The sequence below is a fragment of the Phyllostomus discolor genome, chromosome 5, assembly GCF_004126475.2.
Source record: "Phyllostomus discolor isolate MPI-MPIP mPhyDis1 chromosome 5, mPhyDis1.pri.v3, whole genome shotgun sequence".
NCBI lineage: Eukaryota > Metazoa > Chordata > Mammalia > Chiroptera > Phyllostomidae > Phyllostomus > Phyllostomus discolor.
The window spans coordinates 70835318-70852244 of record NC_040907.2 but is presented as its reverse complement, the minus strand read 5'-3'; the positions used below and the strand labels follow the sequence as shown (position 1 = coordinate 70852244).

General features: G+C 36.2%; 1 protein-coding gene across 1 annotated transcript in view; it reads right to left on the bottom strand.

Annotated features, from left to right (window-relative positions):
* RPAP2 (RNA polymerase II associated protein 2) overlaps nucleotides 1-16927 on the bottom strand; it is a 90783-nt gene that overhangs the window by 58470 nt on the left and 15386 nt on the right. Inside the window, 3 exon segments of the mRNA XM_036026419.1 lie at nucleotides 3124-4036; nucleotides 6707-6728; nucleotides 6731-6741. Coding sequence (XP_035882312.1) covers nucleotides 3124-4036; nucleotides 6707-6728; nucleotides 6731-6741 — 946 coding nt within the window.

Genomic DNA, 16927 nt, shown 5'->3' with positions numbered 1-16927 from the left:
AACCCCAGATTTAAAAAGAAGATAGTCCTTGAAAATACTAATAAAGAATTGTACTGTCAGTGAAGCAGACTCTTAAGGGGAAAAATCAATGTAGAGAAAGGTTACTCCATAATGCTAAAGATTCAATTTTCAAGGAAGACTTACAATCTCAGATTTGTACCCAATAACATGGTCTCAAAGTATTAAAAGTAAAATTCATACAACTAAAAGGAGAAATAACAAATCCATAATTGTGGTAAGAGACTTTGACCTGCCTCTTCCACCTCTAATGGAGTGAGCAAACAAATAAAAATCAATAATGCTTCTCAAGCTCTGATGTATACCCATTTCCCAAAAGGAAAACGATGAAATCTGACCTATATTCCTCACAATAAACAAAAATCAATCACAACTGAACTTCAGGTATCAATGTGAAAGGAAAACAACAAAACTTCTAGAAAATTAAATAACCTGGGCTACGCAAATATTCAAGTCACTAGCCTGAAGACCCAGAATGAGAGTGAATGGGCAGTGAAAAGGCAAGTCTCAGAGTGAAAGATGGTATTCACAATAGACATAACTAAAAATGAACTTGAATCCTAAACAGATAAAAAATTCCTACAGATCAGTAAGAAAAAAAATACCTAGATATATTCAACAGGTAAATGGAAAAAAGATTTAGGCACTTCACAAAAGAGACTATCCAAATGGTCAGTAAGCAAAAAGTGCTCAATGGGAATTCTCAGACTGTGGTAGTAGAATATAAACTGCCACAACCATTTTGGAAAACCATTTGTCATTATGTATTATAGGTGCATATACCATACATTATGACCCAGAAATTCCAGTCTTAGATACATACCCAACAGAAATGCATGTACATTAGGAAAGAAATACAGGGTCTGGCACAAATAATGCCCCTATTTTATTACAAAATCACAGGCATGTAATTCTGTAACATAACAAAATCACACTTAAGCACACCATGTGACAATTTAGGTGAAATGTTCAAATTAAGATTATAAATTATTACACCCATAATTATCACTCTACCAACCACACTCATGCAGGCATTACTTCTGCCAGACCCTGTATACGAGGAAGTTCTTAACAGTAGTTCATAATAGCCCCAAAGTGAAACAGCCTAAAGGCTCATTAATATACATAAATTGTGGTGCATTTCTATAATGGAATGCTATGCAGCAATAAAGAAATAAAACTAGAGTTATAGGCAATAACACAAATGGTTCATGAACATAATGTTACATGAACTAAACTGGACACCAAAGAATATATACTGTGTGAACCCATTTACATATAGTTCAAAATGGCAAAACTTATTTGTGCTATTATAATAATCATTTTGGAAAGAGGTAATGACTAGTTGGAGAAATAGTGGGGCTCTGGTTCACCCAAATTTCTGTTTGGATACTGTCATTTGTGATAATTCAATGAGCTGTACACTTATTATTTGCACTATACCTCAATGAAAAGTTATATAACATTGTGCTGTTTTGGCTGGTGTGGCTCAGTGGATTGAATGTAGGCCTGCGAACTAAAGGGTTGCTGGTTCGATTCCCAGTCAGGGCACATGCCTGGGGTGCGGGCCGGGTCCCCAGTGGGGGTACATGAGAGGCAACTACACACTGATGTTTCTCTCCCTCCCTTCTCCTCTCTAAAATAAATAAAATATTTTAAAAAAACATACACAAATAGAGAGGTATCATTTAAAAAGTTATATAATGCTGTGCAACAGAGGAGCAGTCAAATTTCAGGGGTTAATTTTTCCTTCTTAAGGCTTATAAGCAAAGAAATGATTGAAACAACTTATGTACTAAGGTAAGCTTATGCAGTTGACAGAAATCAATGTTTCTCCAAACTTAATATAAAAGTTATGGATGCTAATAATACAATTGAAGTGATTCAAATACAGTACTGATTTAGGCAACATACTGTAGAAATACAGGAAATTCCTAAATTTTTACTATTTCCACTTTTACCTTCTTTATAATCTCAAATGTATTATTAAATTTAGAGCCACATTTACTCAGAAATCTTTAGTTAACAAAGTTTTGTGGTAAAAACCAGGATACTGCCTGCTCTTCTTCATGTCAAATGACTTAATTTCCCAAACTATACATCAACCAAAACTGGGTATTAGAAATACTGAAAAATCTCCCTAAATCTCAGTGGCATAAACTCAGTCTCTACATATAACTACTATTTACTGAGTACCAATTATATGTAAAGCACTGCAATAAATTATTTACATATATTATCTTTAAAATTCATAACAACTGAGCAAGGAAAGCTATTTATAGTCCCATTTATGGATATGCACTCAAACTCAAGAAACTATCTTTTCATAGAACTAGTAAATGACAGCAAATAGTCAAATATAGGTCTTACCTGAATATGTTCTTTCCATTTCCTCTCTATTATTTCCCAAGAGTCTCCTCTAATATATTATTTTCTTTTAAAACATTTTTAATATATTAAAATATATCTAAATATAGTTAATCTGTTTACATTTTAAATATATTATATAAATATATAAATATATATTATATAAATGCTTATTTAAATATTTTATTTATATATTTTAAAAGATATATTTTAAAATATAAGCTATATTAAATATATTTGATATAATTTTATATTAAGATATAATATTTTATTATATTCCCCATCCAGTGGGCATGTTTGTCAAATATTATACAAATGAATATTTCAACATTCAACTAGCAAATCTACTCCACTGTATACAGTCCCACTGGAAATAAAACACAAAGATACACACCCCATGAAGAAATCTGAAAGAATACATACCAATGAAGAGAATACAAGCCTCTTCAGAGGTTCTACTTATTATATAAAGAGCTAGGTTTAAAGAAAACTCTGTCCCATAATTCTAGGCTATATCTACATTAGAGAAAATTGTTCTACATGGATGAAAATTTTCAGGGGCAAACTTCAACTTATTTGTAAAATAGTAATGCCTATACTGGAGATGGTATTTTAAACCAAAAGACTGACTAAAGAAGCCTTCTGAAAATTTAACAATTATTTCTTCAGTATTTTACTTCCTGCTCCAAGATTTCCTTATGTTAGCAACATGGAAAACTAATTATCATTAACACATACCTCTTCTGAGTCTTGTGATTTGGTGGTTTCTTCATTTAAAATGTATCGCCCTCTATAAAACTCTCTGATCCTTAGGTTTAATGTTTCAGTTTCTTTTTTCAAGCTCTCATAACTTGGCAGTGGTTTAATGGCTGTATCTGAGGCCCTAAAAGGCAAAGACTCATCCAAGCTGTCCTGAGATTCCTGTAAGGCAGGCGAATGACTATCTGGGTCAGAGTTTACATCATCTTCATCAAATTCTTCTTTGACCAGAGGGGCAGAAGCATAATTCTGGCCATTCAAAAACCTCAAAGTTTCTTCGGTCCTCCACTCAATCAAAGTCTCCTTCAGAACTCTAAGTAAGTTTGCCTTTGCAACTTCAGGACACACCTGCAATGAACTAGAAGCTGACCTAGAAACTTGGTTTGATTTGGCAAATTTCTGCTTAAAATGCTCAGCACTTTTCTTACTTATGCCCACTAGAGTTATTTCTGAACTATTGTATTTATTTTCAGAAATTTCTGAAGCCTCTAATTTTTGTTGCAAAGGACTATTTGAAGAAATCTGACGATTTACTTTCTGTAAAGGAAGTTCACAAGCAGCAGCTTTTTCTTCATTATCTAATCTGCAATTGCCTAACTGCTCCGAGACATCTATTACTGTCTGTTCTTTGTGTTCTTGCTTGAAGTTAGCTTTTTGACCAGCTTTCTTTTTCATTATGCTTTTTTTGTGCAGCTGTGGCCTTATACCCGTTGCATTTGGTCTGTTTCCTGGTAGAATGGAGGAAACAAAGTCTTGTTCATTATCACTGCTACTATCACTATGAGTGCTAGAAGAACTAGATTCATACTGCTTCTCAAAATGGCTGGGATTGTCAATATCTGATGTTTTAATGGCTTTATTGCATAACTGTACTTCTTCTCCAGAATGGCCACTGTAGAAGAAAAGAAACAAAATAACTGTAACAGAAAAACAGAATGTCCTGCAGAATTCATACTTTGTACCATTCAAGGCAGAAATTTGTATTCCCTATGCAAAGCCTTATCCATAGGCTTATATTTATACAAGCCTGTACACATACACACACACTTCAGAAGAAAGCTCTAATTCTGTAATTTCTATATACCTTATTTATTTGATATAATTCTCTTCTTACCTTGTCCTTTTCCCCCATTTACTTTAATTTTTTTATCCTCACCCAAGGACATATTTCCATTGCTTTTTTAGAAAGAGAGGAAGGGGGTGGGAGAGAGAGACAGAGAGAAACATCAATAACAGAGAGAAACATCCACTGGTTGCCTCTCATAGATTCCCTGACTGGGGATTGAACCCACAACCTAGGTATGTGCCCTGACCAGGAATTGAACCCTCAACCTTGCAGTACATGGGACAATGCTCCAACCAACAGAGCCACACAGGCCCAGCCTCCCCATTTATTTTAAAAGTGTTAAAACAGAACAAGAAAAAGAAAAAAGGAAACATTTTTTAAAAGATTTTATTTATTTATTTTTAGAGAGAGGGGGAGGGAGATAGAGAGAGAGAGAGAGAGAAACATCAATGTGCAGTTGCTGAGGGTCATGGCCTGCAACCCAGGCATGTACCCTGACTGGGAATTGAACCTGCGACATGGGTTTGCAGCCCGTGCTCAATCCACTGAGCTGTACCAGCCAGGGCTTAAAAACAAAGAAACATCTGATAATGTCAACCTACTGAATTATTTTTGATTTTGGCCTGCTCCATTTCTGTGGCTGTTTCATATATCCCTTTTTTAAAAAAGGGTTTTTTTCTTTTGAAAACTTCATTAATGTTTTCTCAAACACATAAATACATGTATGTATACATACATGCACACATACTATAGAAACTATGTTTAGGCTTTGAAAGATAAAAAGAGATGTTTAAACATTTACCAATTCTGGTTGATAGTTATACAGAAAATTCCAAAGAATTAAAAATATAAAAAAATCAGTCACAGCAGAAAATAAAGTTGGCAAATCAACATTTATCAATGAAAGATATTTATATTCGAAAGTCCAGAATTACAATATAATGCTAAAATAAAAGACAACAGTTTTCCCTTTGACTATATTCCTTCAATTTTCAGGTTTGAAAAAGATTAAGAATTCTGAAAGAGTGAAGGCAAAGAGTAACTCTGTTAAGCAAACTTGAGGTAAAGAAGGATGGGTGAGCAGTTACTCTTAAGCAAATGCATATATCAGAACCATGAAGGATGTAGATGAAGAGGATTCTGGGTGAAGAAGTACATAATGGGCAGTCAGAGAGAGTATGGGAACTCTCTCCTTTTCATGCAATTTTTCTGTAAACTGAAAATTGCTCTCCCCCAAAAGGCTATTACATTTTTAGAAATGATTGTTTAAAATAAAATGAAATAAAAAATGGGGCAATTAAAAAAATGCTGGGTGGGGAGGTTGGGAGGGTATGTAAAAGAAAAAAACTAAGAGTTGAAAGTAAAATTGAGGATGGGAATGGAGAAAGTTTACTTTAGTATTAGATACGATTTTTTAGTTAGAATCTAGCCTACACTGTTATGGGACTTGCCTTTTGTTAAGTATAATTTCAAAAAAAGAGGAAAGAACAATTAAACTTTCATGTATTTCATACTTTCCCTTGAAATTTTATGGTATTATATTTTCTAAATTTTTAAAAATCCTCACCTGAGGATATGTTCATTGATTTTTAGAGAGAGAGGGGGGGTTGGGAAGAGAGCAGGGGAATAGGGGAGAGAGGGGGGAGGGGAGAGAAAGAGAGGACAGGGAGGGAGGGGGGAGGGAAGGAGAGAGAGAGAGGAGACAGACAGACATCAGTATTTGAGAGGAACTTGATCAGTTGCCTCCCATAAGCACCCAGACTAGAGACTGAACCCACAACCTAGGTATATGCCCTGACCAGGAATTGAACCCACAACCTTTTGATGTATGGGGCCATGCTCCAATCAACTAAGCCACCTAGTCAGGGCTGAAGGTATTATATTTTCTATACTACTTTCTAGAAATTAGACATACATAAATGAATAAATATCTCTCACTTGTGCTCAAGTCCATGTAACTAAGGTAATGACTAATAACCAGGACAATTTATTCTGGGAGGATAAAAGGACATGTTTTGAAAGATGATTATGGTTAGGCAAACAACACCATGAGGGGAGTTTAGAAAAAAAAATCAACAACTCAGGATTTTTATTAATGCTTTAGACACTCAACTAATTAAATAATTGATACACTAATATTTTGAAATCCTATAAAAATACAACTATAAAAACTTTTCAACAAGTGTAATTGGCACAATGTAGTTGACAAAGCAGCACAGTATCTCAGATGGAAGCTGGTTTGTGTCATATTTCAACAGGTTCAATTAGACTTTCTTGGTAGAAACAGCTGCACAATAAATCATACAGAGCAAACACATCATCTTACCATCACAAAGGAAAAAGCTGTACAAGGCAAATATTTCTTTGTGTGGGCTAGAATAGGCACTTACATAATGCATCAGCACAGGAAGTCCAAGAGCTCATACCACCTGGTTTACTCTTAATGTTTCTATTAACATAAATATAAAGAAGGTAAGTGACACTGATTCACCATACCTCTGTCCTTCCTGTAGCAGTTGAAATCAGGATGCCTGTGACAAAAACACAAATAAAAAACTGAAGGTAACTGATATGTCAAATACTTTGAGGTGTTTACAAATCAAGTAGACAGAAAATATAATTTAAAAACCAACGGTATATTTCACTAATCTAGAACAAATACTCCGAAAATTTACATGGAACCAAAAAAGACCCCAAATAGCCTCAGCAATCTTGAGAAAGAAGAACAAAGTTGGCGTGCTCACAATACCTGATATAAAACTAAACTATAAGGCCACTGTAATCAAAACAGCCTGGTACTGGCATAAGAACAGACACATAGATCAATGGAACAAAATAGAGTGCCCAGAAATAAATCTATGTCTCTATAGTCAATTAATATTTGACAAAGGGAGCATGAGCATACAATGGAGTAAAAATAGTCTCTCAATAAATGATGTTGGGAGAACTGGACTGGCACATGCAAAAAAAGAAAAAAAAAAAAAAGAAAAGAAACTAGACCACCATCTTACATCATATACCAGAATAAAACTCTAAATGGATAAAAAACTTTAAATAAAACTCCTAGCAAAAAACATAGGCAGTAAAATTTTAGATATCCACATAGCAATATTTTTGCCAATATATCTTTCTAGGGTAAGGGAAATAAAAAATAAATAGGACTACATCAAATTAAAAAGCTTCTACACAGCTAAAGAAACCATCATCGAAATGAAAAGGGAGCCAACCCTGTGGGAAAACATGTTTGTCAATGATACCTTGGACAAGAGTTTAATCTCCAAAATATATAAAGAACTCATACGATTCATCACCAGGAAGACAATAATCCAATTAAAAAAATGATCACAGAGGGCCCATAGACAGATGAAAAGATGCTCAACATCACTAGCCATCAGAGAGATGCAAATTAAAACCACAATGAGATATCACTTCATACTGTTAAAATCATTATCATTAACAAATCAACAAACAAGTGCTGACGAGGATGTGGAGAAAAAGGAACCCTAGCACACTTTGGTGGGACTGTAGACTGGTGTAGCCACTACGCAAAACAGTATGGAACTTCCTCATAAAATAAAAAATGGAACTGCCTTTTGACCCAGCAATTCCACTGCTGAGATTATACCCTAAAAATCCCAAAACACCAATTCAGAAGAACTAATGCACCCTTATGTTCACAGCAGCACTATTTATAATAACCAAGTACTGCAAACAGCCTAAGTACCAGTCAGTAAATGAGTGAGTCAAAAAACTGGTATATTTACACAATGGAATACTGCACAGCAGAAAGAAAGAAGGAGCTCCTACCCCTCATGACAGCATGGATGGAACTGGAGAATATTATGCTAAGTGAAATAAGCTGATAGTCGGTGATAGACAAATATACCATGTGATCTCACTTATAACAGGAATCTAATGAACAAAATAAACTAATGAGCAAAACAGAACCAGAGGCATGTTAACATGGAAGAGACTGACAGCAGCCAGAGGGGATGGGGGACGGGGATAAGGGTGGAAAGACGGAGAAGGGACTAAAGAACGTGTGAATGACCCATGTACATGGACAATAGTGTGGGGATGGACTGTGGGAGGGGGGTGGGTTGGGTGGAAGAGGACAAAAGGGAAAAAAATGGGACAACTATAATAGAATAACAATTAAAAAAAGAAGATATAATTAAAGGGATATAGCTCATATAAAGATTTTTTAAGAAAATCATGGGACAAAATATTATGAAATTCATCTCTAAGAAATAAGGATTAATATTTCTATCCAAAATTTACTATTTCAGAACTAAGTTCATATTCCATGAGGCAAATAGTTTTCCCTAACCTGTTGATGTAAATCACTCCCTTCTCTAAATTCCAAAGTATGTACAATTAATATATATTAATCAAGTACTCTAATTTATTATTAGATAATAAATCTAGATAATACTAAATTATCTAAATGTCTTACTTTTCATGTTTAATTCTGATTTCTTAAATAGAACACAAGCACTCTGAGAGCAGAAATTACATAAACTTTTGTATTTCCTTTATATGCTTAGTAAGGCTTTTTGCTCTAATTTCTGAGAAAGAAGTTGTATTGTAGTATGGATGTGAACTACGTAGAGAGGTGGTTTAATTTAATTCTAGAGATAATTCTGCTATGCAATATCAGAAATCACATTTAGCTGGGCATTATGATATTAAAAAGGGGGTAGGAAAAGCTCTCAGAAAGATAGCTATAAAAAAGGAGAAAATAAAATAGCAAATGAATTCAAGTATTTTACAAGAAGACTCTGTAAAAACTTCTGAAGTGACTCAGAAAAAATGTCTTTTAGAGACTATAAAATGGATTAAATGAAAGTATAAGAGAACTAAATGGAGTGATATTCTATGTTCATCAATAAGAAAACAATATTGTCAAGATGTCAGTTCATCTCAACTTGATGTACAGTCGATGCAATCCAACCATAATCTCAGGAAATTATTTTATGGATGTCGACAAACTGATTCTAAAGTTTTTATGGAGAGGCAAATACCCACATTAGTTAACACACTACTGAGGGAGAAGAACAAAGTTGAAGAACTGACATTACCTTTCTTGAAGACTTACTATTAATATAAAGCAACAGTACTGAAGACAGTGTGGTACTGGAGAGAAGAACACACAAACAGATAATTAGAATAGAACAGAAAGTCCTAGAAACAGACCTACATGATTATAGTCAACTTATCTCTGACAAAGGAGCAAAGGTGATACAACAGAAAAAAGATAGTCTTTTCAACAAGTGGTGCTGGAATGACTGAACATCCCACATGCGAAAAAAATGAATCTGTTCACAGACCTTACACCCTTCACACACACAAAAAATAACAAATAAATGAATAACTTCAAAATAGATCACTAACCTAAACATAAAATGTGAAAGTAAAAGCCACTAGAAGATCTCATAGGAGTAAACCTCCATGACTTTTAAGACATGACACCAAAGGCATGATCCATGAAAGAATCAATAAGCCAGACCACTGAAATTAAAAATTTCTGCTCTGCACAAGATAATGTCAAGAGAATGAGACAAGCAACAGACTAAGAGAAAAATAATTGCACAAGACATACCTGATAAAGAACTGTTATCCAAATATGAAAGAACTCTAAACCACAGCAAGAGAAAAAAACACTCAATTAAAAAATGACACCAAGGCGCTAGACAGGTGGCTCAGTTGGTTGGAGCATCATCCTGTACACCAGAAAGGTGGCTGGTTCAATTCCTAATCAAGGCACATAGCTAGGCTGCAGGTTCAGTCCACTTGGGGTTGGTATGGGAGGTAACCAATTGACGTCTCTCTCTCTCTCTCTCCCTGCCTTTCTGCCCTCCCTCCCCACCTTCCTCTCTCTAAAATCAATAAACATATCCTCGTGTGAGGATTAAAAAAAAAAAAGGACTGAAGACCTTAACAGATAACTCACCAATGAAGATACATAGAAAAAGAAAAAAAAAAGACATACAGATGGCAAATAAGCATATGTAAAGATGCTCTACATCATGTTACATATGTTATCAGGGAAATGCAAAATAAAATGATAAGAAACCACTATACACCTATTAGAATAGCTCAAATTCAGTACAGTGAATTTGATCCAAGGGTCTGTATGTTTTTGTCCACCGTGCCCACCCTCCACCCCCCACCCCAACTGATGTATTAAATCCTAATGCCCAATGTGATGGCATGAAGAGGTGGGCACTTTGGGGGGCGATTAGGTCATGCTGGCAAAGCCATCAATGGGATAAGTGCCCTTTATAAGAAACAATAGAAAGATCCTTCCCATTCCACAATGTAAGGACAAACTTAAGCCAGACAGGACAAACCCAGAAGAAGGGTCATTAACCAATGATACGACATCTTAATCTCAGACTTCCAGTATCCGTAACAATGAGTAGAAATTCCCATCGTTTCTAAGTCACCCAGTCTGCAATATTTTGTTACAGCAGCCTGAAGAGATTAAGACATGTACCAAAGGCATCTTCACCAAGAAGATATACATATGGTAGATAAGCATATGAAAAGATGCTCCACTTCAAATGCTATCAGAGAAATGCAAATTAAAATAAAAATGAGATACTACTACAAACCTGTTAAAACAGCCAAACTCCGGAACGCTGACATCAAATACTGATGAGGATATGAGGATGAACTGCTGGTGGAAATGCAAAATGGTACAGCCACTTTGGAAGACAGGATGATGACTTTTTTTTTAACTTTCACATATTTTAAAACATATTTTATTGATTATGCTATTACAGTTGTCCCATTTTTCTCCTCTTTATTTCCCTCCATTCTGCAACCCCCCCTCCTACCATCATTCCCCCACTTTAGCTCAAGTCCATGGGTCACACATATAAGTTCTTTGGCTTTTCCATTTCCCACACTATTCTTAACCTCCCCATGTCTATTTTGTGCCTACCATTTATGTTTATTCCCTGTACCTTTTCCCCCATTCTCCCCCACCCTCCCTGCTGATTACCCTCCATGTGATCTCTATTTCTGTGAATCTGTTCCTGTTCTAGTTGTTTGCTTTTTGTTGTTGTTGTTTTTTAGGTTTGGTTGTTAATAGTTGTGAGTTTGTTGTCATTTTACTGTTCTTAGTTTTGATCATCTTCTTTTTCTTAGATAAGTCCCTTTAACATTTCATATAATGAGGGCTTGGTGATGATGAACTCCTTTAACTTGACCTTATCTGGGAAGCACTTTATCTGCCCTTCCATTTTGAATGATAGCTTTGATGGACAGAGTAATCTTAGATTTAGGGCTTGCCTTTCATGACTTTGAATACCTCTTTCCAGTCCCTTCTTGCCTGCAAAGTTTCTTTGGAGAAATCACCTAACAGTCTTATGGGAACTCCTTTGTAGGTAACTGTCTCCTTTTCTCTTGCTGCTTTTAAGATTCCCTCCTTTACTTTCATCTTGGGTAATGGAATTATGATGTGCCTTGGTATACGTTTCCTTGTGTCCAACTTCTTTGGGACTCTGCTCTTGCTGGAAGTCTGTTTCCTTTGCCAGATTGGGGAAGTTCTCCTTCATTATTTTTTCAAGTTAAGTTTTCAATTTCGTGCTCTTCTACTTCTCCTCCTGGCACCCCAATGATTCGGATGTTGGAACGTTTAAAGTTGTACTGAGGTTCCTAAGCCTCTCCTCATTTTTTTGAATTCTTGTTTCTTCATTCTGTTCTGGTTGAATGTTTACTTCTTCCTTCTGGTCCAAACGTTGGTTTAAGTCCCAGTTTCCTTCTCTTCACTGTTGGTTCTCTGTACGTTTTCCTTTATTTCACTTTTCATAGCCTTCACTTCTTCCTCTATTTTGCAACCATAATTAACCATTTCTGAGAGCATCCCGATTACCAGTGTTTGAACTGTGAATCTAATAGGTTGGCTATTTGTTCATCGTTTAGTTGTGTTTTTCTGGAGTTTTGATCTGTTCTTTCACTTGGGCCGTATTTTTTGTACTGGCACACCTGTTAGGTTGTAAGGGGCAGAGCCTTAGGCATATGTCAGCGGGGGGCCACACTCTTGGCTGCGTTGTGGTGCTGTATGTAGGGGAGGGCCTAAGAGGGAACAATGCCACTTGCTCAGCTCTCAATGGACTTTCAGTCATTTTCCCTGCTACACACCAGCAAATTGGGCCCTTCTGGTACTGATTCCTGGGTGAGTGGTTTTTTTTTGTACATTCTAGGACCCTGTGGTGTCTCTCCAAGGAACTCTCCTGTGAGGCTGGGAGTTTCTTTGCGGCCTCAACCCCCACAGGTCTTTTCATTCAGAGATTTTGAGGCTTTACTTCCCTGCACGGAACCCTGGGTTAAGTGGTCTGCCTTGCTCCCTGTTGTTCCTCCCAGTTTATCTGCACCCAAATGTGGGCCTACCTGGTCCACCAGCTGCCACCTCGCCCAGTCTGCAAGCCACTGCCTACCCACCATAGTCCTTCAGCTGCTGCCTTGCCCAAGAGTCCTCTGTGCCTGGCTGCCCATCTGGATGAATGATTCTTCTTTAACTCCTTGGTAGTCAGACTTCCTACAGTTTGATTTCCTGGCAGTTCTGGTTGTTTTCTGTTTTTAATTTATTGTTGTCATTCTTTTGGTTGTGTAAGGAGGGCAACGTGTATCTATCTCCACCTCCGCCTTGGTCAGAAGTTCACCTTCACATGGTGGTGACTTCTTACAAAACTAAACAACTCTTACCATACAATCCACAAATCATGCAACCTTGGTTATTTATCCAAAAGAGTTGAAAACCTATTGTCCACACAAAAACCTACGCATGGATATTTGTAGCAGCTCTATTCATAGCTGCCAAAACTTGAAAGCAACTGGGATACCCTTCAGTAGGTGAACAGATAAACTGTGGTATAACCAGGCAATGGAATATTATTCAGCACTGAAAGAAATGAGTCATCAAGCTATGAAAAGACATAGAGGAAACTTAAGTGCATATTACTAAATAGAAGAAGCTAGTCTAAAAGGCTACATACTGTTAATAATTCCAACTATATAATATTCTGAAAAAGGTAAATATCAGGAGTTGTGGGGGAAGGAGAGCAGGGTGGAGAGAAAGGATTAGGTTGAGCACAGAGGATTCTTAGGGCATGATATTCCAAATGGTAGATACAAGTCATTACTCATTTGTCCAAACCCACAGAATGTACAATACCAAGAATTAACCCTAACGTAAACCATGGACTTTGGGTGATAATAACATACTGATGTAGGCTCATCAAATGTAATAAATGTACCACTTTGGAAGAGATGTTGCTAATAGGGGAGACTATGATTTGTGTGGGGGCAGCAGGCACATAGGAAATCTCTGTACCTTCTCCATTTTTGCTGTGAACCAAAAATTGCTCTAAAAAGTGAATTAATAGGAAAAAAGTAAATATAAGGTAGTAGGTGTGTATCAAAGAGAAGGCACTGAGCATAAATCCCACTTAAAGGGCAGAACAGGGCTGCAACGAAGGCCATGTTACAAAACACCGTCAATTAAAAAAAGTCAAGCTAAATGGACAGATAAAAGCAGAAGTCACTTGAGTTATGATATTTAAAGACTGCTAGTGAAAAATGTCAGAGTTATAAATATTTCCCTATACAAGTAATATCATAGCATCAATCATATAACTATTACCTAGATAATCTATTCATCTTTTGTTCAGTCTCCAGCACAGGAGGCCCTGCAGAGAACAGGCTCTCTCAGTGATCCTCTTAGTTATTGAAGACACTGCTAACTGACAAGGCATTCTTCCACTACACTCCTTTTCAGTCCCACACACCAGGCGGCATACAATATGAAACCAATATTGCCATCCTTGCTGTAGAGATTCCCTTGCAGTTCAGGAATTTCCCAAGATAGACGCTAAAAAAAATTTAGAGGGAAAAGGCAAAATAAGGCAATGGCAGTGAGTTGCCTGAGAGTAAAAATTTAATCTATTTTTTCTTCTTCCTTAGTCTCTCAGCCAATTGAGGTGTATCATTTCCCAATCATCCAAATTGTTCTGTTTACTCTACTTCTTCCCACTCACTAAAACTGTAGTCATAGAAGCTACGATGGTTTGCTATTGCTCAAAGAAAACAAATGACACTGCTTGGGTGGTGATTGGCCTTGAATGCTCCAGGGACACTTATAACTACCATTAAGATGTTTTTTGGCCTAAAAAATATGGTAATGCTTACAATAGAGTGTTTTATTACCTACTGACTATTTGCTCCCACTTTCGCTTATAGTTCTCTCACTTTTCCTATCCCATCTCCTGGCCCAAGTCTTCCTGCCTAAAATTATGAAGCTTCAGTATTATGCAGCTGTCTGGCATTTGGTCCTAAACTAGGGTTTGAGTATCACTGTAGGAAAGAAAGTATGTGTAGACACAGAGATTCTCAATTGGATTCTTACACTAAATGGCTAACCTGCAAATAGAATATATTCTATCATTCAGCAAATTCCTTCACTAATAAAATTATGAACTACTATATGCATGGACTATGCTAGGTGTGGTAATACAAAGAATAGGTTCCTATTCCTAAGGACCTTACAATTTTGTAAAAGGAATATGCATGTTCTAAGAGCTTTATAAATATTAATCCTTATAAGAATCATGTACCTTCTACTATCATCCCCACGACACAGATAAAAAGACTGAGTATCAAAAGAAGAAGTATTTGCTGAAAGTCACACAGCTTGTAAGTGGTAGAGCCAAGAATCAAATCCTGGCAGCATGGCTCATAGAACTAAACTGTTGCATTATGTAATTCAAGAGAGTATTTGATAAGTACCAGAAGAGATGTATGAGCTGTCACAGGAAATTAGAGAATTCTGAAACACTTCTTGCTGAGCCAATGAATTCAGAAAAGCTCAGATTCAGCTAGATCTATAAAAACAGATATAGTTTGTATATAAAGGCATTTGAGGCTAATTGTATGATTTCAGTTTGATGCTTTACTCCACAAGCCTCTCCCTTTTTTGTATATTTCTTTCTTTTTGTATATTTTCCTTTAGTAAATGTATCCTATCTCTTTAGACTCTGTCCTTCAATCATACAGCCCAGCTGCCTTTCACTGTAAGCCTTCTTTAAAGAAGTCTGCACTCATCATTTTCAATTCCTATTCAGCCATCAACTTTGCCTCCTGGAATCTCTAGGCATTACTCTACTGAAATAACTTGATAACATCACCAAATACTATAGGACTGCTAAATTAATGGTTATTTTTCAGGATTTTTTCCTTTTTAAAGTAGAAGAAAAAGAATCAATATAAAAAGAGCATGAAAGAGGAAGAAAATAAGAGTAAATCATAAAGCAAACCTTGGTGAGAGAACAGAATCAGTAACATAGAGGATACTCTATTAGCAATGAGGAGGGAGAGAAATGAGAGACCACATAAAAAAAAATGTTGAAGGAGACTGTCTTCAATCGTTTCAGTTAAGTGGTAGGTTAAATTATGTACTCAGAGTTGAGGGTCAGGTTCAAAGTTTAAGGAAAAGAAAAGGGTCTGAATGTATCAGAGTCAATAAAAAACAAAGGGAAAAAAAACCATGAGCACAAGGTGGAGAGGAGACAGGATGAACTGGAAACAGGGTCAAAGGAATGCAAAAAGAGCAGGCTTTGGGACAGACAAATCTAGGTTTAAATCCGAAATTGACAGATACGAGGTGATATATAGATGTGAGTCACTACACTTTTAGGGTGAGTCACTAAATTTTTCTGAGCCTCAGTTCCAGCATCAATAAAATGGATAGGAATACTTCCCCAGAGATATTGTAAGAGCTGAGTTAAATGAGATGGCTTGTCTAAAGTGCTAAGGTCTTATCTGAGAACTTTACCCAATAATGTTCAGCAACCTAGGCACAGAAGAAAAGAATGACATGTGAAAGCACACATGGTAGAAGGTTAAGGGAGAAAGAATCTGGGGTTATTTTAGAGAACAAGACTGTATAACTGATGACAGTAGAGCTCAAGGAAACAAATTTAATGAGGGTCTGCCAACCTAGAAGAATAGAGCTGAGCAGAGACAGGAGGTCAAAACGAGGTCACAAAGCACACTCAAGAGTGATATCTGTAGATGAGATAGAGGTTGTGGTCAGAGACGGAAAGCTCTCATTTCAAGATCTTGGAGGCTAATAGTTCCAAATAAGAATGAGGTTCAAGTATGGCTGAATCAAAGGGTAATCAAAATGCAGACATTATTCTAAATCATGCATACAATTTAAGATAGGTTGAGAAATCTCCAGTTATACAACTTGTTTTGTTTTTTTTTGAGAAAAACACTGAGTTAAAAGAAAATTCAATCTCTAAAGACAAGGAGAAAATTAGAATATAGTTAAGTGTCCACTACACAGTAGGTGCATTTTTTTTATTTGATAAAACACGTAAAAAATTTGTCCTTTTAACCCATTTTAAGTGTACAGTTCAGTGGCATTGAGTACATTCATATTGTTCTGCAACCATACCCAGCATCCATCTCCAGAACTTTTTTATTTTCCCACATTTTCTGCTAGATGGTTTTGTATATCATTTCATTTAATCTTTACATAACTTACATAACATTTATAAGGGAAAAAACTGAAATGAAGCTTTGGGAGATTAACTGACTTCCTAAGGTCAATATAGCTAACAAGTGGTAAATGTAGGATTTGAATTGAGGTGTTTTCAAAGTCCTAAGCTCTTTCTACAACATGCCACCTCTAACCAAAGTCAGAAA